The sequence below is a fragment of the Neofelis nebulosa genome, chromosome 6, assembly GCF_028018385.1.
Source record: "Neofelis nebulosa isolate mNeoNeb1 chromosome 6, mNeoNeb1.pri, whole genome shotgun sequence".
Lineage (NCBI taxonomy): Eukaryota > Metazoa > Chordata > Mammalia > Carnivora > Felidae > Neofelis > Neofelis nebulosa.
In genome coordinates this window covers 37072515-37097658 of record NC_080787.1, presented here as the reverse complement: position 1 = coordinate 37097658, position 25144 = coordinate 37072515, and the positions used below count along the sequence as shown (strand labels likewise).

Here is a 25144-nt window from a genome sequence, read left to right as displayed (position 1 = left end):
CTGGATATACTAAATTTAGTTTGTTTTTCCCTGTTCCTCAACACTACGGCTTAGTGATCCTTTATAGGAATCAAAAAAGACAATCCGAAAGCCTGGGTTCTGAAGGTTCGGGTAGGAATGTAGCAAAAAATACTTACTTATGGCCATTCAAAGCAGCATGGTGTAGAGGTGTGTACCCAGTGCTGTCAACACAGTTCACGTTTGGCCCCCTCCAGATGCTATAGAGGAAGTAAAGGAAAAAAAAAAAAAGTTTAGAGCCAGCTAGCTACTTAGAAAATAATTCTCTGCGGTGTTTAACCAAACTAGTTACAGCACATGATTCCCAATAAAGGACAGAGGCTATTTACGACAGAAGTGCACAGCACTGAGGAAACACAATCATTTGCGGAGTCAGGTGTCAAGACAACAGTGTCATCACTTAAGAGCTTGCTCTTCTGTACCCTTCTCATCGTTTTTACTTTTATTATTTTTTAAAATTGAATTCATTTTCTCTTCTGGCATATGTTTGAACTCTGCTCTATGATAAGTCATTTCTGCTCTATGATAAGTCATTGAAGTGTTACTTTTTTTTTTTTTTTTGAAGTAAACTCTATTCCCAACATGGGGCTTGAACACACAACCCCAAGAGCAAGAGTCTCATGCTCTACCGACTAAGCCAGCCAGGTGTCCCATGTACCCTTCTCACGTTTAACTACATTATTCACACAGTCTGGGAATCATGCCTCTGAATACTTCCAGGATTGTAAGAACAGTTCATTAAAAGGCCATCAAAAATATCACTGAACCAACCATTCAGCCATTCAGAGGTACTGGACACCCACCTCTAAGCTGGTGACTGAAGACTCAAGACAGACTCAACACAGACCTACGGATAATCCAGATGAATTAACCAGCAAGAATCAAGATGAAAGAACCCGCATTAATAAAAGCACCAGGACACATGTGTTGTGTTAAGATGCAAGAGACAACTGGTCTTTCCTTTGTGAAGGTCTTATTGCTAAAAAGAAGAATAACAACAAAATCTGTAATGTGAATGCCTTATTTGAATCAGAAATACTGCACTAGGAAGGCTGCAATGTCATTTTACTTAATCCTCAAAGCCTTAATTCGTACTTCTGTTTCACACCTTACTCCACTGGCCAGAGCTACTAAAATAATATTAAGTAGTAGAGGGCTGCCTTGTTTTGTCCTTGCTTTTAATGAGAATGCCTCTATCGTTGGTAGTTTGTATGAGGTAAACACTCTAACATGTAAAGGAAGTATCTTATTTTTTTTTCCTTCTAAAAATGTTATTAAAAATAGTTGTTTAGGGCCACCTGGCTGGCTCAGTTGGTGGAGCATGCAGCTCTTGATCTCGGGGTTGTGAGTTCGAGACCTATGTTGGGTGCAGAGATTACTTTAAAAAAAAATTTGTTTTTTAAAAATAACTGTTTAATTTAAATGCATTTTCTGCATCGGTGAAAATAATCAGTTTTTCACATTTAACCAACTAATATGCTATTATCAATATGTTTCCTAATAATGAGCCTTTCTTTCATTTCTGCAATAAAACTTACTTGGCCATTATCCATTATGTCCATCTTAGTGAACTGTACTTAAGAGTATCTACTTGAGAGTATTTTACTTAGGATTTTCACAACTGCATGCATAAATGAGGCTGATCTAAAGTTTCTGCTTTTTGTGTTATTCCTACTAGATGGGACAGGTGTTAGGCTTGGCTCACAGATCAGCTGGGCAGCTATCTACCCACTTCTGTATTTAGGAATCACTGGCATAGAGCACTAAAATGATAAAGAATCACCAGTAAAACCATCTGGGCCCAAAGACTTTATGCTCAGATGTTGGAGGCTGCATTACTTATAACAATAAAATTTTGGAAATAGCCCAACAGTCCATCAATAGAGAAATGATTATGATGAAGAACTACAGTACAGAGTAGAACACCATATTTATATGCTTATATTGCTATGTAATAAGAAAAGAGATGAGGGGTGCCTAGGTGGCTCAGTTGGTTAAGCGTCTGACTTCAGCTCATGTCATGATCTCACAGTTCGTGAGTTCAAGCCCCATGTCGGGCTCTGTGCTGACAGCTCAGAGCCTGGAGCCTGCTTCGGGTTCTGTGTCTCCCTCTCTCTCTGACCCTCCCCTGCTCATGCTCTGTCTCTCTCTGTCTCAAAAATAAATAAAACATTAAAAAAAATTAAAAAAAAAAAAGAAAAGAGATGATAGTATAATGTTAAAGACAGAAAAAGAAACAAAGTGGTTAATACTGTATAGAAAGAATCTATAAGGGAAACTAATCAGGATAGTGTCTAAAGTTCTATGAAGTACAGAAACGAGTCCTACCCTACACCACAGATGGGTAATAGACAGAGTCAGACAAGAAAATAAGAAAAGATTCATCAAGTAACTGACAATGTTGAGAATTCCTAAAAAGCAGAAATCAGACAAGGTCAGCTCTACAGAGGCACAGCCTGGAAGAATGAAATTAAAATAATCACACACTGGGGTGTCTGGCTGGCTTGGTCAGGGGAGCATGCGACTCTTGATCTTGGGGCTGTGAGTTCAAGCCCCACACTGGGTGCAGAGATTACTTAAAAATAAAATTTTTTGAAATAAAAGAAAGTAAAATAAACATACACTACTTTTTGCCAATCAGACTGACAAAAATGAAAACAAAGTGTTTATAAAGATCAGGAAAACAAGCACTCTTCTATACCACTGGTATGAGTTTGAATTGGTGAATTCCTTCGGGAAGACAATTGGCAGGATCCACCAAACCAAAAATAGGCATTCACTTTGAGCCAGCATTTCCACTTCCTGGCAACCATTCAACAGAAACACTTGTACACATGCACAAAGACACATGCTTGTACTGGACTCTGCTTCATCACCAGAGTGAAAACTAAAAACTTCATGTCCATCAGTAGGTGGGCAGTTAAATCTCAGGTGTGCCCATACAAAGAATTATATAACCATTAACAGTAACAACAAAGGAAAGAAAACAAGTTGGACCTAAGTGTCCTCACATGGAAAGATTTCCCAAGATACACTGTGTTAGGGGTATGTGAAAAAAAAGAAGGCATCGTGTAGTACACAAAACATGAGCCCCATGTGTGTACACACACACACGATGGATGGTGATGTGAAGAGGGCTCGCCAAGTGTTGACAGTGGTTCCCTCTGGGAAAGGAAATGTGTGCTGGGGGAACCTACAGGTGATGAGGAGGGACTCTCACATTCTGCTCTGTATTCTACCACACTGTTTAAAACCCAATGAGAATGCATTCATGTATTTTTATAATAATTTCTTAAAAGAAAGAGGGGAAAGAATCTATGCATAGGGAAAAGAAAACCAAGAAAAACATCCAACTGTTAATAATAAATGGTTGAACATATGTGACCTGGGCCGCTTGAATGGGCATGTCTATATTAGGTTTAAAGCCTTGAGATACATTTTCAGTGAAAAGAGAAGATACACATGCTTTGATATCTAAGTTATTTGTTCGTTGTCAATTAAAGATGCTGTGACAAGGTCAGGAGCCTGAGGTACACCCTGGTAACCCCCATCCTCCATTAAGCTTGGATTCCTACAGGAACTTCCAAACAAAGAGTTAAAAGGAATCATACCTCTTTGTCACCCATGTACGATAACCTTATTTTCTAAACCGAAAACTGTATGCCTATGCCTGACAACGGTGAGGACGGCAGTAAATGAAATGGGTCTGGAAAACCTAAGAGGTATGGTTTTCATACTTATTTTCAAACTGACCCACCAGACAACACATCATCATTCCATTAAAACACAGGTGACACCTAAGAATCAAAAAACAACTTGTTTGCCCCAAATCAGTGGCAGATCTACAACTCCCATTTATAGAGTTCTTGCCATTTGGCCAAACAAGGACTTGACGATCTAACTGGGATGACAGGATGAGGTAAAGATGCATCAGTACAAGGCTGGAATAATAATCCGACAGCAAGACGACCGGAATAAAGCAACAGGGCTGGAAAAAAGAAAATACCAATAATGGGCCAGGCAGTCAGGAGCACAGGTTTGTCAGCTCCTCAGACCTGCTCAGGAATGTGCCAGCTTGTCAACAATCTCAATCCAGGTCCTGAAGTGACCTGAGAACTAAGCTTTAAACTGCCCTTGCTTTAAAAAAAAAATTTTTTTTTGAATATTTATTTTTGAAGGAGAGAGAGACAGTGTGAGCAGGGGGGAAGCAGAGAGAAAGGGAGACACAGAATCCAAAGTGGGCTCCAGGCTCTGAGCTGTCAGCACAGAGCCCGACGTGGGGCTCAAACTCACAAACTGTGAGATCATGACCTGAGCCGAGGTCAGACGCTTAACTAACTGAGCCACCCGGGTGCCCCAAAACTGCCCTCCCTTTTAACAAAAAAGGCAGGACTGAGCATGCTCTTTCTCTTTCTAACTTTTACCTCTATGTCTCTGGTTTAGAGGTGATTAAGCTTGGGTGCCCTATACTAGCACTAGAACTGCCTCAACACAATTTAAGAAGACAAGGAAGAAAGGTAAGGACTTTCCTGCATTCAGCGGCAACATTTCCAACTAGTAAGGTCTTCCGCCCCTCCCCTGTTTTTTCTCTAACTAGCATTTTGTCTAAATGCCCACCTAGAAATCTGAGGAGATGGGGGCTATATTAAATAAAACCTAAATGAAAACAGAGAACTGTAATCTCTCTGCTTAGAATTTTAGCTTCAAACAGGATGGTAACACCCCCCTCCACCCAAGTGTCTTCCTTTTTGGCAGCCCAAGAAAAGAGCTATTTACAATCTGGGTCTTCCTCTCTATCACAGCTGTCCTGTTAGGTTTTTCTAAAACATTAAGTACCAAAGGGCTGCTCACCAACAAACAAAGGCAAAATAAAACACACCAAGAAAACCAGAGGGGGCGAAAAACGGTCCAGGAGATTCTTAAAGTTTAACCTGTATAGATCGTACAGAAATGCAATGGCTGCCTTCGACTTGTAGAACAAACCGTCGCAGTATCCTTGATGGGTCTTAGGGGAGTCCTAGCAATCCTGCATGAAGCAACTGCACAACCCAGGTGAAAAGCTGAGGCTCCATAGTTAGCCCACCTAAGTTATTCAAAACTTGCCTCTACCACTGCCAGTTGCATGACAAGTCACTTAATCCTCCAGATCTTTCTCTGCATCTGTAAATTCTACTGTGATAGGCTCCTCAGGGCTTAAATGGCTCATGGAAACTAGATCTAAACTGGTTTGAACCAGTTTAATTGCATTAGGGTTGAGAAGCCTAAGACGTGTCACAGCAACCCAGCCACATGGACATGATGCCAGAGCACAGCAAGCCTTGCCTTCTGTGACTCAGAAACACCCAAATTGGAGATGGCATCTCAAGGCATTGGAAGGGCGTCTGGCTGGCTCAGTCCGAAGAGCATGCGACTCTTGATCTCAGGGGTTGAGAGTTTGAGCCCCATGTTGGCTGCAGAGGTTAACCAATTAAATAAATATATTTTTTAAAGTAACGATATTGGAGAGGGCAAGGAAGAATATGACTGATGAGAACCTGTGGCTTTTGAATCCCACCTCAAATGCCTCTCTCCATTCATTTAAAAACTGACTATACATTGATCCATGGCAGGTGGCATGCTGGATCTAGAGGTAGTGATGAAGACGAATAGGCCAGCCATACAGACACAGCCTACTCTATACAGTGAGGCAGGTGCTGACTGAGGGTCTGCTCGCAGGGCTATTTGGGCATGTATTCAACAGCTAAGTTAAGTGTGCCCCCTACATGCCGGGCACTGTTCCAGGGCCTGGAAATGCAAATGAGAAAAGACAAAGTCTCTGCCTTCATGGACCCAGAACTCTAGAGGGAGGGAGAGTGAGCAAATAAATAAATAGAAATATGGTGGCAGGTAATGATAAGTGCCATAAAGAAACAAAGGAAGCAGATCAGGCACTCTTGAGACTCAGGAAATACCTCTCTAAGCAGGTGACCTTGGAGAAGAGATCTGAATTCAGTGAAGGAAGGAGGGGCCTGGATGTCTGAGGGGGACAGGTAGAGAGAGCATCAAATGCAAACGGCCTGAGAAGGAGCATGTTTGACATGTGGCTGGAGAGCAAGAAGGAGCAGGGGGCTCTACGTCCAGGGAACAGGCTTACAAAGGCCTCAGGTACGCTGAGGTCAATAAGCGTCCACTAAGCATCTACTATATGTCAGGCTCTGGTGAAAGATACAATGTCCACACTGAAGGAGAGGGGGAGCACTTTCAAAGCAAGAGGCAGGGACAGAGACTCTGAAGTCCAAACCATCATGACCAGACACTAAGTCTCTAAAAGATGGATCTGGATTAAAAGATCCATCAACGACACCCACAATTAAATCTACATATCACTCTTCAGACCTAGCAAAACTCAGGCAAAAACCTGAGGTAAAATTGCTGAAGTTTCTGTGAAATCAAATAAGAACAGCAGAAAATACACAGAGACGCTTATTCTGTCCAGCACGGTAAGGCGCCCAGTTCAAATGTGCCCTGATCCATAACACCTTTCGTGGCTCTACTGGCTCATATTAATCTCTAATCTCACCCACCTCAGATTTTCCAGATCATCTATGGCACCTTCACCACAGCATTTATCACATTTGACCTTGCACCACAGTGAATTTTTTACGCTGCTCATTCACACCACGTATTTTAAGTTCTTTGGGGAAATCCCTTGTGTTTCCAAGAGCACAGCAGTGTGCAAGGAACTGGCTTAGGGCCACCAGTTTGCAACTTCTAACACTGGGTTTTTACCAACCTGCAGTAGGTCTTTATGCACTAACAGAGTCGCTACACCTGTATCCTTTAAAAATGGCAATCTCTTGAAGGGACATATAAGAATACTGCATTTGAGATGTCTGTCTATAAAACACAGGAACAGAAGAACCGTAAGTTAGAACCAAAGTGCCCAGCCCACTTTCATCTGTGACTATTCTATGGGATCAGATCTCAGGACTGAAGGATATCCTAAAGTGGCTCTGTGCTGGCAGTAAGCTTGCTTCATGTGGTTGTCCAGCCACTTAACTGCTTCCTTCAGACAGACAAGCAACTGCAGGCATCTCAGTGGGCCGGCAGAGTGTCCAATCCAGTTCGATTCAATTAATGTTTATGCACTACCTTCCATATACCATGGTGCTACACAGTCTCCACCCTACAGTGGGGAAGTCAGGTAAGTAAACAAATGACAACACAGAACAGTGTGTGACATTCTGAGAAGGAAGTATGCCTAGGGTAGCTTATAGGGAAATGGAAATAAGGGTGGTTTTGCACAAGAGGAGATACTTGAGCAGAGCCTTAAAGCTTAGAAGGAATCAGCCGGACAGAAGAAACAAAGAGGCAACACCCAAACTCAAGGTCTTTCAAGTAGTCCCAGCAAACGGCCAATGCACGTACTGTGAGTGGCTGGAGCTCCAAAGTGAAAGAATGGTGGCTGCGAGCATGGAGAGGTGGGCCGAGCCAAACTATGAAGGGTCTTGGAAACTACCAAACTCTGAGTGGGGGGTAATCAGATGTAGGTTTTAGAGAAATCCTTCTGTTGACAGCTGGGAGATGGGAACGTAGATGGCTAATTTGCTATTCATCATGCTGTTGCGAGGGCCTGATATATTTCAGAATTGAGGGGGAAAACATCACTTTGCCAGGCAGTTGTGTAGATGATGGAGTGGAAGTGGTGTGTGACTAGGTCCACGGAGCCCGGCTGGAAGTCAGCAATTCAAGCATGCAGTGAGGACCTGAATGAAGGCAGTCGTAAAGACAGAGAGAAAAGGATAGATTCAAGAGAAAACAGAAAGTATCTGGTGACTAAATCAGGGTAGGGGCACAGGGTGAGAAGCGAAAAATTCAATACACAATGAGAGTAAATTCAGGAGGAAAACCAGGGCTGCTCTGCTTTGTGAATGGGATGTTGTGAGGTAGAGGAGAAAACGAGGGGAAGGGGAGAAAGTTTTGTTTTGGTTTAGTTAAGGCTGAAACGAATTTGGACTCCCCCATGCAGATAGACGTCCAGTCAGTAGGTGGGTAGCAGGGTCTGGAATACCGTGGTTACGTGGTCAGTTTAAAATGATAATTTTCAAGTGTTTACATGCATGTTCCCCATATTTGACCCTTACAACCATATTTATGGAGTAGAAAAGTACATATTATTGTTTTCGTCTTATAGGTAAGAAAACTGAATTTCAGATGATTTACTGCTTATCATACAGCTAATTAATGTGGCACTGAAACAAAATCCCACCTCTGACTGCTACTGCATGTTTTTTTTTAGTTTCTCCAGGATCTTGAACTTGACTGTTGAGAGAAAACAACTTTGGGCTATATGGGTCTCCTCCTGTATTAATTCTCAGGAGGTCAAAGACTCTCAGAGCAGCACCAAGTCAGGAAAGGGCCTTGTCCATCACTGACTATAAAGAGAGAGCAATAGCAATGAACATGAAGGGTAAGAGAGGTTCTGAGCAATCTTCCAACCAATTTTATTAAATCATTAAGGTGTAAACAACAGTTTGTCTCATCAGCCTTTTTTTGCCAAAGGCCTTCACTGTTTTTCTCTTTTAGTTATCCTTGCAAAGGCAGATTTATCGCTGAACTTCAGCAAGGGCTGGCAGTTTTCCAACACAAGGAAGCACTATCCAAAGTCAGTCTAATTTTAAAAAGATTTCATCTTACTCAAACAAATTTGACACATCCTTACTAAAATGCTTTCTACATATTTAACTGTTGAGGTTTAAAAGAAGAGATAACAAGGAGCCCATGAAACCATCCCCGTTGCCAAAGAAGCTTGTGATCTTCGGAGAAAGACAAAACTTACCAACATAAAACAATTAGACACAAAACCATCCAAAACAGTGCAAACCCCCCTAAAATCAAGTTAACTGGGAAAAACTGAACATGTGTTTTACTTCTGCTCATTCCTGATCCCTATCAAAATGCAAGTGAATACAAACAGGAGAAAGAGAACAGTAAACATAAATATGAACACTTTTTGGAAGATGAAAAGTAGGTAAGTTAGCAGAACTGAGAAAGTGAATCCCATGGCCATAAAAAGAGATGCCTTTTCTGCCTTCACACATACACACCCTGGGAAGGCTCAGGGATTAGAGGTACCAGGTGGCACATGAGGCTAGGGATAAGGAAGGGTTGCAAACAAGAACTTGATACAAATTCTGTTTATAAAGAGGCATCAGACCACCAAATCTCTAGTCACATCCAGGGCAGCCAGTAGACGATTACACATGTACCCAGGCAGGAGAAGGTATATCTATTCTGTGAAGAAGCTGGATGGGCTCCAGACTGGGGGAACCTCAGGAACAATAAAAGGCAGAGAGAAGCACTGTACTGAAAACAGAAGCCCTAAAAGGAAGTCTACATCCTGAAGGACGGGATCTCAGCTCTGCTCCCAGAATGCTGGCAGCCCCACCCCCAACCCCCAAATAGAAGGTTGGAAGATTCTTTCCTGCAGAAACCAAATGATTCCACAGAAAAGTTCAATAGATGCAGACTTTTGGGGATTCCCCATCAAACCAGGTAGGTTCCTGCGCAATCATCCTATGATATAAAACCCATCCTTGCCAAGTTCTTCCCACCTCTATACAGACCATCCAATTTGCTTCTTAGTGTCTTGCTCTTAATTGAAAATGACAACCAAAGACGAGCATACATTTGATCGAGGAAGGTGTTCAACATGAAACGACACAGCACAAAACAAACCGAATAAAGGGACTCAAAGAAACAGAAACTGAAAACCAAATAAAATCTCAACCCAAAACAACAATAACAAACTATGATCACACAAAAACAGGATTAGGAAAAAAAACCTGCAACAATTAGTGAAAAGTTTTTGGAAATTAAAAAGTGATAGTAGAAATAAAAACATAATTAAAGAGCTAGAACATAAATTTGAGTAAATCTCATATAAAGTGTAACCAAGGAAAAAGATGGGAAATACAAGAGAAAGGATAAGAAAATTAGAGGACCAAGAGTTCCAGAGAAAAGAGAGAAAGCAGAGAGGAGAGTATTATCAAAGAAACTATTTAAGAGATTTTCCTAGAACTGAAGGATTTGAACCTCCAGTTGAAAGAGTCCATCCTATGTTCAGAACAATGAACAATTTTTAAAAAGACCCACCCCCAAGGCACACTGAAATTTCAGAATACATTTCAGAAGTCATGGGATAAAGAGAACACATTTTCCAGAGACAAAAACCAGTTTGCATATAAAGGACTGAGTGGCATCAGAATTTTCAATAGCATCTCTGGAAGCTGTAAGACAAAAGAGCAATGCTCTCAAAATTCTGAGGCAAAATGATTTCCCACCTAAGATTCTATAGCAGACAAATTATCAGTCAAGTATGAAAAGAGAATAAAGATATTTTTAGACATGCAGGGTCTCAAATTTTACCTCCCACACACCCTTTTATCAGGAAGTGACTGGAGGATATGCTCTACCAAATAAATGAGCAAACCAAGAAGAGGGAGATAGGCATCCAGGAAACAGGGCCAAAAAAAGGGAAAGGGAATCAGCCAAGCAGTAAGCCTTGAGTGCGGCTGGAGGACACAGGGCTCCAGGGGCATGTCTGTGGGAGAAAATGAAACTGACAAGACCAACTGATGTGTCTGCCTGGGATGTGGAAAATAACATTAAAGGATTTAAAAAGCATGGTTGTAGTTTGGAAATTAAGAGTCAGCTGGGCAGAGGAAACTCTGAAAACCAACAAGAGAGGCAGTTAATGAACCGTGTAAGAAAAAAAAAAAAAAGATTTTAGTATATTAATTGGGTTAGTAGGTGAATACTACTGGCCGCCAAAATAATACAAACATAAACATTAGGTACTGATGTAACTAAAAATTGTGATCTGAAGGATGAAGGAAGAGGTAGTGGATTGACAGAGGACAAGAAAGCTAAAAACTCTTCATAACAGACTGATAGAGGATGGCTAAAACTTAAAAAAAAAAAAAAAACAAGAAACAACAGCATAAAGCATAATAATCTGAAATATGGATGAAATACCTACAGAGAGCTAAAAGCTGGAAACGTTTGCTTTCTCAGAAAGGAACTCAGGTTCCTTCTGGGAAGAATGTCAGAAACGATTGTGACACTACATGACAGGCTGGATGAGTCCCTGTCAACTATGAAATGTATAATTTTGGTAACCTTGGCTTTTTGTGGCCATGTGTTTGTGTTTCAAGCATGATGAGAGGCAGTGACTTTGAAGGGTTTATTCCATCATGAGAGGGAAACACGAGCAGAAAGGCAATGCTCCATTTTAACTTCACAGGTGACACAACTCACACAATGAACTCGGAAGGATGGCCTCCTTGTTCCTCAAAGCCAGCAAAGAGGGCTCCCCTGCCTTCTGCCAAGGACAATGGTTTCAGAATAGACATATTGGTTACATCCAGTGTTGCTGTCTACAGCATCCTATTCTAGGCCCTTCTGTTTCTAGTCGGTAACTGGAACGAACACACCCAATACCACACACACGTAAGTCCACAAGTTGTTGGAGAACAGGGAAACTGTGAAACCCAGTACATTCACTGAATGACTATGAACGTTCAAGGTCATTGCTATCTGAGGCAAGCCTGGCACTGCCTCCCCACCAAGGCCTACAGCAGGGAGGGGAATGTGAACAGCAGCATGGGGGGCACACAGTGAAACTGTTGTTTCACTACGGACATGGACATGACAACCTAGGAGGAACGCTGCCATGAAATGAAAGTCACTACAGGAGTACTCTGCTGCTAGAATATATTCATGAGGGTTGATGTAGAAATCAAGTTTTCATAAGCCATATTTCCCCCATGGTTTACACTATTACTTCGGGGGCCCTTATCTTTTATTCAATTCAATTTACCTTGGCATGGCTTCTTAACACTGTTTCTGTTCTACAGCTGTTAAAAAAAAAAAAAAAAAAAAAAAAGGCACAGAACTGCTGAACTGCATGAAAATGACCTCCAGAGTTCAAGATTCTGATTCGACTTTAGTGAGTCATTCAATGCATGCACTCGTCGAGCAAAACAAACAGTTGTCACACTGCATGCTCCACGACAGCAGGGACTGTGCTTGTCTCATGCCACCTTCCCAAGTGGCAGTTACACAGTACCAGGCACCCCAGAGAGAAGAAAGGAAGAGGCCACTGTTCTACTCTAGTACCTTACAATAAATAAGACCAAGTCTCTGCTCTGAATAACTTCAGAGACACAGAAACAAAAAATTATAATGCAATTTCATATGTGCTATAAAAGAACTGTGCAAAAGCTAAGGGAACACGGAGGAAGGTCTGGATGAATGGCATTTCCATTAGCAAGAAAAGGGATGAAAGGGCTTTGTAAACAGCAGGCAGAATGTGAGATCACACTGCAGCCAAGGTGATGTAAAAGCAGACACTTCCCAGTTTTCTGCATTCTTCACCCAGGGTCTCTTTCCTAGAAGACTAGGCTCCTTCCTGCCTCTTCCCAACCCCCATTTCCAATTTACCTCTTCAATTCCGATCAGCTTGAGCAAAGCTCTCCTCCTCCGGAACGTCTTCCTTTCGTTTGCAGGCCAAGCAACTGGCTCTTCATGAGCTACTTAGAGAGCTTCTTTTACTTTGCCTTCATTACAATGTTTCACTTTAGAGTTCTGTATCTGCCACTATTTGAGTCTTTCTCACTAGAATACAAACAACCATGTTTACCACTGTATGCTCACTGCCAAGAAAGAGCTGTACCTGGCACACGCTGAAAGCTCAAAGAGTAAGAGAAATCTACACCTAAAGTAAGGAGGGAGCCTAGCTACTCAAAGAAAGGTATGGTAATTTTTAGATTAGAGAACTCAAATATCCTTTGCCAAGTTATTTCTTGGGTAAAAAAAGCACTGCACAAATTTTACTAAATATACGTGCACACTCATTCCACCCTAAAATGACATGTTACCCTAGAAAGAAAAAACACTGTTTCTTCTCTTGTTTAGTGTGTGTGTGTGTGTGTGTGTGTGTGTGAAGAAGTGCTTATAAGAATGATGTGCTCCCTGGCTTGTCAAAGTCCAGAGGTTTAACTGGGCTGAGGGAGGAAGGCCAGGTACCTTCCTCAGTCACGTTTGCAGACAAAGATGCCTTCGCCTTAGGGAAACCATAAATCCAGACTTTGAGACCCCTTTCTTGGAATTTTGACTCTAAAAGGCCTGGAAATAACAGCTAACATTAAATGTTTACTAGGGCACCTGTGTGGCTCAGCTGGTTGAGCGTGTGACTCTCAATTTTGGCTCAGGTCATGATCTCAGGGTCGTGGGATTGAGCCCAGTGTTGGGCTCTGGCTCTGCACTGAGCATGGAGCCTGCTTGGGATTCTCTCTCCATCTCCGCCCCCTCCCCTGATTACCTGCTCGCTCGCTCTCTCTCTCTCTCTCTCTCTCTCTCTCAGAATAAATAAACATTAAAAAAAAAAATGTTTACCATGAGCTAAGTATACTTTAATTAAAGTGGATTAAAAAACCCACTGATCACTTCTCACCAGAACCCTAAAAGGGAACCCAGGAAACTGACAAGTACACAGGTAAATAATTTACCCAGGGGTATAGAGCTGGGAATGAGCGACACTGGGTTTTAACTCCAAAATCTCAACCAATGTGCTATATACAACTTCTTGAAACACACTCTCTCCTTACTGTTTTTCTCATTCCTGAATAAGAGGACTCCCCCGTAGCTCATCTTCTCTCATTTCCGCCCTGTTTCACATTCCCCACTCCTTGTTCATTCTGTCTTGCTCTTTTTCTTTCTTCCCAAGGTCACAGGAAACCAATAAAGATGACTGAGAGAGAGGCACTATGTTCTAGCTGGGAAATGGGTCCCAGAGGGACAGGAGTAGAAGTAGTTAACTGAAAGACTCCCATTAACATTTCCAGAAATCCAATTAGTGACAAACTTCATTACTTAAGGTAACTATTGAAAGTATTGGCATTATAATGAAAGATACAAATTAACTAAATTCATTAATCTTAAGGTATTCAACATGATTATTTTGTTGTTTTAAGCAAATTAAAATGACAAGTTCAATATAGAAATAATATATGCAAAAGGGATGAACACCTCAAATAAAATTTATTATCAGATTTCAGTTCCTACAAACCTCACATATATTTCCTAAATGCCCCAAGCACCACAGACAAAATTAGTATTGTGAATGTGGCTAATAGTGGAGGCTTGAATGTCAAGGATCCCAATTTGTTCACACATGCAACTGACCAAACGCGTAAATCCTGGACTTGCCACGTATTAGCTACAAACTCTCCAGTAAATCACCTAACATCTACGTAAAGTGGAGATGTCACTTGCCCTATCTCTAACCTTGAGATGGCTATTTTATGGAATAAATGGGATAATTAATGTATGTGAAAACTGTAAACTGGAATCTAAAATATAACGGCTTGGTATCAATATCTAAAGTGAGGCAAGGCATTCCAAACAATGAAAACAGTCAGTATAGACGTGCTGACATGAAGAAACATGCAAGATATATTAAGTAGAAAATGCACCTGTATAACAGGATGTAGAGTATGATCTCATTTCGGTTACAATGGTGTATTTTTCTAAGCCTATACTCATATATGGAAGGCTACATACCAAACTGTTAAGACTGACGAGTTCTGGGGGTGAGGCACGCATTACTTTAGTAATAAAACACAAATACACACACACACACACACACACACACACACACACACACTGACAAAGACACTCTCCTTGACTAAACTTTACTCAGGTTCCTCTGAGCACTCTTTTTTCTTTTTGTTAATAGTCATTCTATCTTATTTTATTTTGTAATTTTACAGAGAGAGAGAGAGAGAGAGAGAGAACACACACACATGCGCACAAACAGGGAAGAGCGGCAGAGGAAGAGACAAAGAATCTTATGCAGACTCCATGCTCAGCGCAGAACCCAATGCAGGGCTCAATCCCACGACCCTGGGATCATGACCTAAGCTAAAATCAAGAGTCAGACTCTCAACGGACTGAGCCGCCCAGGCGCCCCATGAGCACTCTTTCAATTATGCCTGGTGGTCCCCATTCCATCTTTGGCCTGCGCAGCCAAGTTTTAACAAGAATCCTGTTAAGTAGGTTTAGCAAGAACCGCACATCCCCCCCCCCCCCCATCTGATAAAGTGCTTCATCCCCCACCTTTGGTGTCTAAGTCCTTGGCCTGCCTTTAATGAAAATCCTGTTTGGTCAGTTCAGCAAGAATCCCCCTACTCTGTTGTCTCCTCTTAATTTTTCATCTCCTAAGCCCTCACCATGCTCCTTGGTTATAAATCCCCACTTGTCCTTGTTGTATTTGGAGGTGAGCCTCATCTCTCTCCCCTTGCAGTGGTCTTAAAGTCTTCCTTACTGTTTTAACAACAGTCAGAACAACTTTTATAACAGACACATCTACTTTTTTCTTTTTTTTTTTTTTTTTAAGTGAAGCCAGATCTAACCCAGGAACACGGGCTTCCATTTATGAGATTCTTTTTTTTTTTTAATGTTTATTTATTTTTGGAAGAGAGGGGCACAGAGTGGGGGACAGAGGATTCAAAGCAGGCTCTGCGCCAATAGCAACGAGCCGCATGTGGGGCTTGAACTCATAAACCGTGAGACCATGACCTGAGCCGAGCCGAAGTCAGACACTCAACCGACTGAGCCACCCAGGCGCCCCCGTTTATGAGAGCTCTTAAGAAGGAGTATGGACAAAATTTATTTCTGGATTTGGTCTCCTTTTTAAAAAACCTCTTGTGGTCTTTGATTTTTCCAGCCTCTGGAGGATGAAAATCAATTATTCCCATTTGCTTCTGAATAGAGCTCTTCAATTACAGACGCTAAGAACAAGCTTGCTTGAATGAGGGCAGTACCAGTCCCCAGGGGAGGGGACCAGATGGGTCAGTGATTTCAAAGTCTAGTGCATTTTAGAAGATGTTGTAGGAATTGCACATAATGGGTATGTACCTTTAGTTTAAGTGATGGTGAGGTTAAGGGAGGTGAGTAAGTCAACAGGGGGTTACCAAATCCCAGATATTCTACATCCTAAAACAGTTCACAAATTTGTCTCTTTCTCTCCATTTCCAAAGTCACTGCCCTACTTCTGAAATAACCTCCAAGATTATCTTGATTGCCTTAAGTCTCTTCCTTCATCGACAAAAGACAAAAAACACTCTCTACAACGTTGTCACTATTAACTTTCTAAAATACATATACAAGCGGGTATTCCTTCCAAAGAGCTTTGGGTAACTCTTGCCTATAGGAAAAACTTCCTGCCTCTGCCATGCAGTAAGAATCTTCCCAAGCTATCCCAGTTACCTTTCTGGCTCCACTACCCTCCACACTCTCGTACACACCCTGGGCACCAGACACGTGCCTCCTGTCTTTGTACTTGGTATTCTCTCTGTTTCATCCTATTTTAATCTCTGTGAAATCTCAAACATCCTTCAAAGCCCCAATCAAATGCCACCCCGCTTTTCAGGTGGTATTAACTTTATCCACATCTTTTCTTTATAGTCCTCTACTTACAGCATTACAATACTCTGGTTTTTGTTTTTTTTTTTTAATTTGCTTACATTACAATACTTTTTTTTTATTTGCTTTATTTCCTTCATCAAAAAAACAAACTCTTCAAGGGCAAGGGCCTTGTTTTATTCCTCTCTCGTTCTCCAGTGCCTAAAACCATCATTTCCGAAAACTTTACTTGAGAGATGAGGAAACTAAGCCACACTTAGGAGAAGAGATAGCTAGTGAACAGCTGAACCAGACTGGAACCGAAGCCTTGTGTCTTCCTATGAAATGTTCTTTTTACTACAACACTGGTCAGGATAAACCTACCTTCCTTCCTTCCTCATATGACACTTGTCCTCAGCTCTCTCCTTTCATCACCTCCCCTGCCCTTCTCCCTTTACTTCTTCTCTTCATGAAGTGACCTATCAAGAGGCTTGAACATTCGGCGCCACAAACAGATAAATGCCCTCATTGTTAAGGCTCAGAGTCATTTTGCTAATGGGTAATCTCAGTGTGAGGAATGGTCTGGTACTGTGAGGTCAGGGGAAAGGAAAGGAGGTGGGGTTCAGTCCATGAGGTTTGCAAAGGAAGCCAGAGCATCCTGACGGGGCTGATGCGCAACAAGTAATCTCCCACCCTCGGGCCTACCTGGCATCTAGTCCATGGCAAAGACTTCTTATTCAAGTGCCACCATTCACCCTGACCAAAAGAGTCAGGATACAAGTAACCACCCTCTTTGTGGAATCATTTTACTACTAACCTCCTCTCTCCTTTCGTTCTATGGAGCCAAGGTAACTTCCCCAAGCAGAGCATTTCCTTTCTAAAAAGCACATCCTATTCTTAAAACAGGGCAATTATTTCTTAAAATATATACTTACAGGTTATACAGACTGAATTTTGCCGTGTCAAGCTTTTCTGTTTGAACTAATTTTAAAGTCATTTCCCCATAATTTAGTAAGCACCGTAGCCACTTAGTTGCAACTTCTGTTGGTGAAAACAGCTGAACAAGGCACATTGCTTTGGAAAATTTTAAAAAACAAAACAATAACACAACAAAAACTTTTGGCTTTAACTAAGTCCAGGGTTCCTCATTTTTTTTGCTATTTGTGATACGTTTTAAATCTCGTTTAATTCTAGAGCCTGCCTCAAGAACTCTACCAAGATCTGTATTTAATCAGCCTCTCAAATCTATGCTATTTGCCAAATACCTTTTCTAAAGTTCCCAAAAAGCACCTACTACCCTGTCCTTGGAGTCTGTCCAAAAATAAGCACTCACTCTGGATGACCGAGAACCCTGAAAGAACACCTGACTGAAAAAGCAAGGGCATGCTGTGTGTAGTATCTACCAAATGAGAAATAAGAGACTTGACCTTGAAAGTTATCAAAGAAATAGTTTCCCAAACTGGAAGGCTTTCCCACCAACAGCTTTTTCCTTCTCAGATTATAAATGTGCAAGAGGCAGCCATTTACAACAAAAACTCTATATGGGAAGAAATATACCTTCATATATCAGTGACTAAGAGGAAAGCCCTATCATCTCCCAAAGGCCTAGAGTATGAAGAAACCCATATGATTATGTACCTTTAATGAGTCTAATAGATGTTGTCTTTTGGAAATATAATGGCTGCAATAGAGTCTACTAGGTCCTAGGTACCATATTAAACACCTATGTTAGAGCTCTAACCAGTAAAATAAGAACTCCCATTTCACAAATTTTAACATGCTCACAAAAAAGTACATAAAACTAAAGAGAGGTGACGCCACTTGCCCAAGGACACACAGCTAGCATAGGAAGCCAGCATGCAAAATTCTTCTCCCTGATCCACCATTCTATTAATAATGAAAGCCTTAGTTTTACTAGTGAAAGTCTATGGACTCTAAAAAAAGAGTTCTGATATTTCTGTATTAGATCCTAATACTTATGCCTTTGTGCACACATGTATATAGCAATTACTGGCAAAAATTTAGAGATTGAGTCAAAGCAAGGCTTATTACGGCTCTGAACTGTAATATGAACTAAAAATCCCACACTCCCAACTGGTTCTTTGAAAAGATCAATAAAATTGATAAATGTCTAGCCAGGCTAACCAAGAAGAAAGAGAAGACACAAATTACTAATATCAAAAATCAAAGAAGAGTGGAGCACCTGGATGGCTCACTCGGTTAAGCATCTGACTCTTGACTTTTGGCTCAGGTCATGATTTCATGGTTCGTTAGATTCAGCCCCGTGTCAGGCTCCATCAGCAAGGAACCTGCTTGGGATTCTCCCTCTCTTCCTCTCTCTCTGCCCTTCCCCCACTCACTCGCGTGCTCGCACGCACGTTCTCTCTCTCTCTCTCTCTCTCTCTCTCTCTCTCTCTTAAATAAATAAACATTAAAAAAATGAAAGAGGAGTCATCACTACTGATCCATGGACTTTAATAGGATAATAAAAGAATATTATGAACAACTCTATACCCACAAATTTGATAATTTACATGAAACGGACCAATTCTTACCAAAACTCACACAAGAAAAAATAGATCATCTGAATGGACTTATATCTATTAAAGAGACTGACACAAAAATTAATAACCTTACAAAACACAAGGCACCAGGCCCAGATGGTTTCACTGGTGAATTCTACCAAACATTTAAGGAAGAAATGATACCAATTCTCTGCGATCTCCTCCAGAAAAGACAAGCAAAGGGAACACCTCCTAACTCATTCTAGGAGGCCAGCACCACCCTAATACCAAAACCAGACCAAAGACATTATAAGAAAGGAAAATTACAGACCAATATTTCTCATAACCCAGATGCAAAAATCTTTGAGAAAGGACTATTAAATCAAATGTAACAATACACAAAAAGAATTATACACCATGACTAAGTGGGATTTATTCCAGGTATACAAGACTGTTTCAATATTTGAAAACTAATTAATGTCACCTATCGTGTCAACAAGCTAAAGCAAAAAAATCATATGATCCCACCAATATATGCAGAAAAAAGCATTTCACAAAAATCCAACACCCATTCATGGTAAAAATTCTCAGAAAACTAGGAATGAAGAGGAGCTTCCTCAATTTGATAAAGAATATCTACAACTATACCTGTAGCTAACATCATACTTAATGACAAGAAACTAGATGCTTTCCCTTAAGATCAAGAAAAAGACAAGGATGGCCCCCGACCATCGCTCTAATTCAATGTTATACTGGAAGTCCTAGCTAATGCCATGAGAAAAGGAAATAAAAAGTTTTCAGATTGGGGGGCACCTGACTGGCTCAGCTGGAGGAGCATGCAACTCTTTATCTCGGGGTCATGAGTTCGAGACCCAAACTGGGGACAGAGATTACTTAAAAAAAAAAAAAAAGTATTCAAATAAGGAATAAATAAAATAGATAATATGGAAAGTCCTGAACAATCAACAAAAAAGTCCTCCTAAAAATAATTATAGCAAGGTTGCAGGACAGGAAGTTAGTATACAAAAGTCAACTGCTTTTCTATATACTAGTATATACCAGTAATGAACAATTGGAAGTTTGAAATTAAAAACACCACCATTTACATTAATTAGCACCCCAAAATGAAATACTTTAGTATGGATCTAGCAAAATAGGAATGAGATCTATATGAGAAAAACTGCAAAACTCTGATAAAAGAAATCAAAGATCTAAATATGGAGGCATTCTATGTTCATGAATGGGAAGATTCAATATTATTTAAGGTATCAATTCTTAACCAAGTTGACCTATAGATTCAACACAATCCCAATCAAAATTTCAGCAAGTTATTTTGTGCATATCAACAAACGAATTCTAAAGTTCATACAGGAAGGCAAAAGACCCAGAATAACCAATACAATACTGAAGGAAAAGAACAAAGTTGGAGGACTGACACTATCTGACTTCTAGACTCACTAAAACTGCAATTATCAAGCCAGTGTGGTATTTGGGATACACACACACACACACACACACACACACACACACACACACACACAAATAGGATCAAAGAACAAAGAGCCCAGAAATCATCTCCCACAAATATATTAATCTTTGACAAAGGAACAAAGGTAATTCAATGGAGAAAGCATAGCCTTTAAAACAAATGGTACTGCAACAACTGGACATCCACATGTGAAAAATGAATCTAGACACAGACCTTACAGCTCTTATAAAAATTAACTTAAAATGGATCATTGACCTAAATGTAAAATGCAAACCTATAAAACTTCTAGAAGATAATAGGAGAAAATCTAGATGACCTTGGGCTCAGCAGTGACTCTATAGATACAACACCAAAAGCATGATCCATGAAGGAAAATATTGGTAGGTTGGACTGCACTGCAATAAAAAAACTTCTGTGAAAAGCACTCTTAAGAGAATGAAAAGACAAGCCACAGACTGGGAGAAAATCTTTGCAAAACACGTACCTGATAAAGGACATGTATCCAAAACATGCAAATAACTCTTAAAACTCAACGATACGAAAACAATGCAATTTAAAAGTGGGCCAAAGATCTGAACAGACACCTTACAAAAGAAGATAGACAGATAGGAAAGCAGTATACGAAAAGATACTCAGCACCACATGCTGAGTTAGGGAATTAAGGTACTGCAAATTAAACTACAATTAAATACCACTACATACCTACTGGAATGGCTAAGATCTGAAACACAACACCAAATGCCGTTGAGGATGTGGAGCAACAGGATGCTCATTCGTTGCTGGTGGGAATGCAAAATGGTACACCCACTTTGAAAGACAGTTTGGCAATTTCTTATGGAACTAAATCCAGGCCACCATATGATCCAGTAATCGCATCTGTAGCACTCAACTGAACTGAAAATGTATGTCCACACAAAAACCTGCGGGTGAATGTTTATAGCAGCTTTATTCATAATTGCCAAAACTTGGAAGCAACCGAGATGTCCTTTTGAGGGTAAACTGTGCTACATCTAGACCTCAGAATATTATTCAGCGATAAAAGGAAATGAGCTACAAAAAGACATAGGGAAAGAAGGTACATGTGTATTACTTAAAGAAGCCAGTCTGGAAAGACTACATATAGTAAGATTCCAACTACAGTTGACCCTTGAACAACACAGGTTTGAACAGAGCAGGTCCACTTACGCATGGATTTTTTTTTTTTTATATATAAATACAGTACAATACTATAAATGTATTTCCTCTTATGACCTTAACATTTTCTTTTCTCTAGCTTATGGCATTTTAACAGAATACAGTACATATAGCATACCAAATATGTGTTAATCAAGTGTTTATGTTGTCAGTAAGGCTTCCAGTCAATTGCAGGCAATTAGTGGTAAAGTTTTTGGGGAGGCAAAAGTTATACATAGATTTTCGACTGTCAGCGCCCCTAACCCCCCCGCATTAGTCAAAGGTTTAACCAGTAGAGGCAAAACAATAAAGACAGTAAAAGATCAGTGGTTGCCTGGGGTACAGGGGATGTGGAGGAGAAATGAAGATGAAACACAGGCTATTTTTAGGTCAGTGAAACTACCTTGTATGATACTGTGATGGTGGATATACACATTATGCATTTGTTAAAAGCCACAAAACTGTACAACACAGAGTGAACTCGAACAGACTTTAGTTAATATTTCAGTATTGGTTCATCAATGATAACAAGTATACCACACAGTCAAGATGCTAATACCATGCATACAAGGTGCTAATAATAGGGGAAACCAGGGGCGCCTGGGTTGCTCAGTTGGTTAAGCGTTCAACTTCAGCTCAGGTCATGATCTTGCGGTCTGTGGGTTCGAGCCCTGCGTCAGGCTCCGTGCTGACAGCTCAGATTCTGTGTCTCCTCTCCCTCTGCCCCTCCCCTGCTTATGCTCTCTCTCTCTCAAAAATAAATGTTTAAAAAATTAAAAAAAATAATAATAATAGGGGAAACCATGGGGGTAAGGGGGAGGAAGGGCTATATAGGAACTCTGTAGTTTTTGAGCAATTTTTCCTATAAATTTAAAATTTCTCTAAAAAAACTGAGGTCCCTGGGTGGCTCAGTTGGTTAGCAGCCTACTTTGGCTCAGGTCATGATCTCAAAGCTCATGAGTTTGAGCCCCATGTCAGGCTCTGTGCTGACAGCTCAGAACCTGGAGCCTGCCTCGGATTCTATGTCTCCCTCTCTCTCTGTCCCTGTCTCAAAAATAAACATTAAAAAATAAATAAATAGGGGCTCCTGGGTGGCTCAGTTAAGCGTCCAACTTCGGTTCAGGTCATGATTTCGCAGTTGGTGAGTTTGAACCCCACCTCAGGCTCTATGCTGACAGCTTGGAGCCTGGAACCTGCTTCAGATTTTGTGTCTCCCTCTCTGTCTGTCTGTCTCTCTCTCTCTCAGGAATAAACAAACATTAAAAAATTTTAAAATAAATAATTTTTTAATTTTTATTTAAGTCTCTTAAAAAAATCCCACACTCCTGGGGCGCCTGGGTGGCGCAGTCAGTTAAGCGTCCGACTTCAGCCAGGTCACGATCTCCCGGTCTGTGAGTTCGAGCCCTGCGTCGGGCTCTGGGCTGATGGCTCGGAGCCTGGAGTCTGTTTCCGATTCTGTGTCTCCCTCTCTCTCTGCCCCTGCCCCATTCATGCTCTGTCTCTCTCTGTCCCAAAAATAAATAAAAAACGTTGAAAAAAAATTTTTTAAACAAATCCCACACTCCCTAAAAATGAACACTAATGTCAAAAATAACAATGTACAATGTATAATCCAAAACATGGGAAGACAAAAATCAGCATCAGAATGAAAAGGGGCATAAACCAACACAGGTGGTACAATTCAAATACAAGTCAAGACCCTAACTTTCCACTCCCTGCCTGCAGTCTTCAGTTCTCAACTGAGGGATAAGTCGAATAGAGGTTGGATGCAATTACCCAAATCGAAATATTACAGAGATAAAAGAAACTGCAGAGATCAGCCACCTACTCACTCAGTCTTTAGGTGGGGAGCATGAAACCTAAACATTTAAACTGTCTTAGTGCCAAGAAGCCAACAGATTACATCTCTTTTAAGCTACTAACCTCAAATCTAGACCATAAAACCGAAGAGTATTTGAGCTCTGACCACTTGTGATTGACTGTTCACAGCACATCTCCAATTACTGTGTCATGTACTGCTAAGTACCAGTTGTTCTGGTAGAGAACATTTTCCCTTGGAACCTAATTCCTCAAGGAAATGAGAGATGACCAAGGTGTGACCTAATCCTCAAAAGACAGCAAAATATTGGGGCACCTGGGTGGCTCAGTTGGTTAAGCGGCCGACTTCGGCTCAGGTCATGATCTTGCGGTCTGTGAGTTCGAGCCCCGCGTCGGGCTCTGTGCTGACAGCTCAGAGCCTGGAGCCTGTTTTAGATTCTGTGTCTCCCTCTCTCTGACCCTCCCCCGTTCATGCTCTGTCTCTCTCTGTCTCAAAAATAAATAAACGTTAAAAAAAATTTAAAAAAAAAAAAAAAAGACAGCAAAATATTTTAACTGCATATTGGTTGGAGAAATTCCACCTGACCACTAAGAATCCCCAAAAGACTCTGAAAGAAAATGAGACATAATAAACCTCCTAAAATTAAAGGCAGTCATAGTGCTAAAACCTCTCTGTATCCAAACTGCTCAACTAGGACAATGTTACTTAGAATCCAACAGTTTGTAGGCTGTTATTATTATTAACCCCTAAAAGGTATCACTTCTTTTCTTTTTCTTTCTTTCTTTTTTTTTTTTTTTTTAATAAGGTATCACTTCTAACCACCCCAACAACTACACTGAGAATAGCTCCTAGAAGTCTCGGATCTCAATTTAATTTCCTGACTCCTACAGTGTGTGCTCAGTCCTGTTCCCCACACAAGTCAGACCACGTCCCTTTCAGCTTTCCTAGCCCAGGTCACAAACTGCTGCTTCGTGACATCTCTGAAATGTCTTTAAAGAATGAGCAGCTGTCAATTTTAAGGACTGACTAAAGTTATACCAGGAATGTCAGGAGTGTTGAACATCAGAGAACCTGATGTACCCATTAACATATTAAAGAAGAAAAACCGTATGTTCCCTTCATTAGATATAAAAGATTTGTGAACTCAAAACTCTCTGGTGATTTTAAAAAAACTTCTTTGGGGGGCGCCTGGGTGGCGCAGTCGGTTAAGCGTCCGACTTCAGCCAGGTCATGATCTCGCGGTCCGGTCCGTGAGTTCGAGCCCCGCGTCAGGCTCTGTGCTGACCACTCAGAGCCTGGAGCCTGTTTCCGATTCTGTGTCTCCCTCTCTCTCTGCCCCTCCCCCGTTCATGCTCTGTCTCTCTCTGTCTCAAAAATAAAAATAAAAAACGTTGAAAAAAAAATTTTTTTTTAAAAAAATTAAAAAATAAAATAAAAAAAAAAAAAAAAAAAAAAAAAAAACTTCTTTGGGGGCAAGCCCCTCCCCAGCTCATGCTTTGCGCAAGCTCTCTCTCTCTCAAAAAAAAAAAAAAAATAAAATAAAATAAAAAAAAATAAAAAAAAATATATATATATATTAAAAAAGAACTTCCATAAACTAATGTCAATGATATATAGCAGAAAAAACCAACTTGCAGATTATGTATCATTATCAAAACAAAAATGGAATATATTTGTAAAAGCATAGGGAAAAAC

At 40.7% G+C, this 25144-nt stretch overlaps 1 protein-coding gene and 1 long non-coding RNA gene across 7 annotated transcripts in view; one reads left to right on the top strand and one right to left on the bottom strand.

The window, feature by feature from the left end:
- The window catches only part of ANKS1A (ankyrin repeat and sterile alpha motif domain containing 1A), a 179917-nt gene that overhangs the window by 109797 nt on the left and 44976 nt on the right, over positions 1 to 25144 (bottom strand). For all 6 annotated transcript variants that reach the window (XM_058733644.1, XM_058733647.1, XM_058733642.1 and 3 more), the window contains exon 2: positions 138 to 218. In XM_058733644.1, the coding sequence (XP_058589627.1) occupies positions 138 to 218 (81 nt within the window). The remainder of the gene's footprint in view (positions 1 to 137; positions 219 to 25144) is intronic.
- On the top strand, positions 7295 to 8529 carry LOC131514081 (uncharacterized). The gene is made up of 2 exons (XR_009262924.1): positions 7295 to 7478; positions 8297 to 8529. It is a non-coding gene; the product is annotated as an uncharacterized LOC131514081 (long non-coding RNA).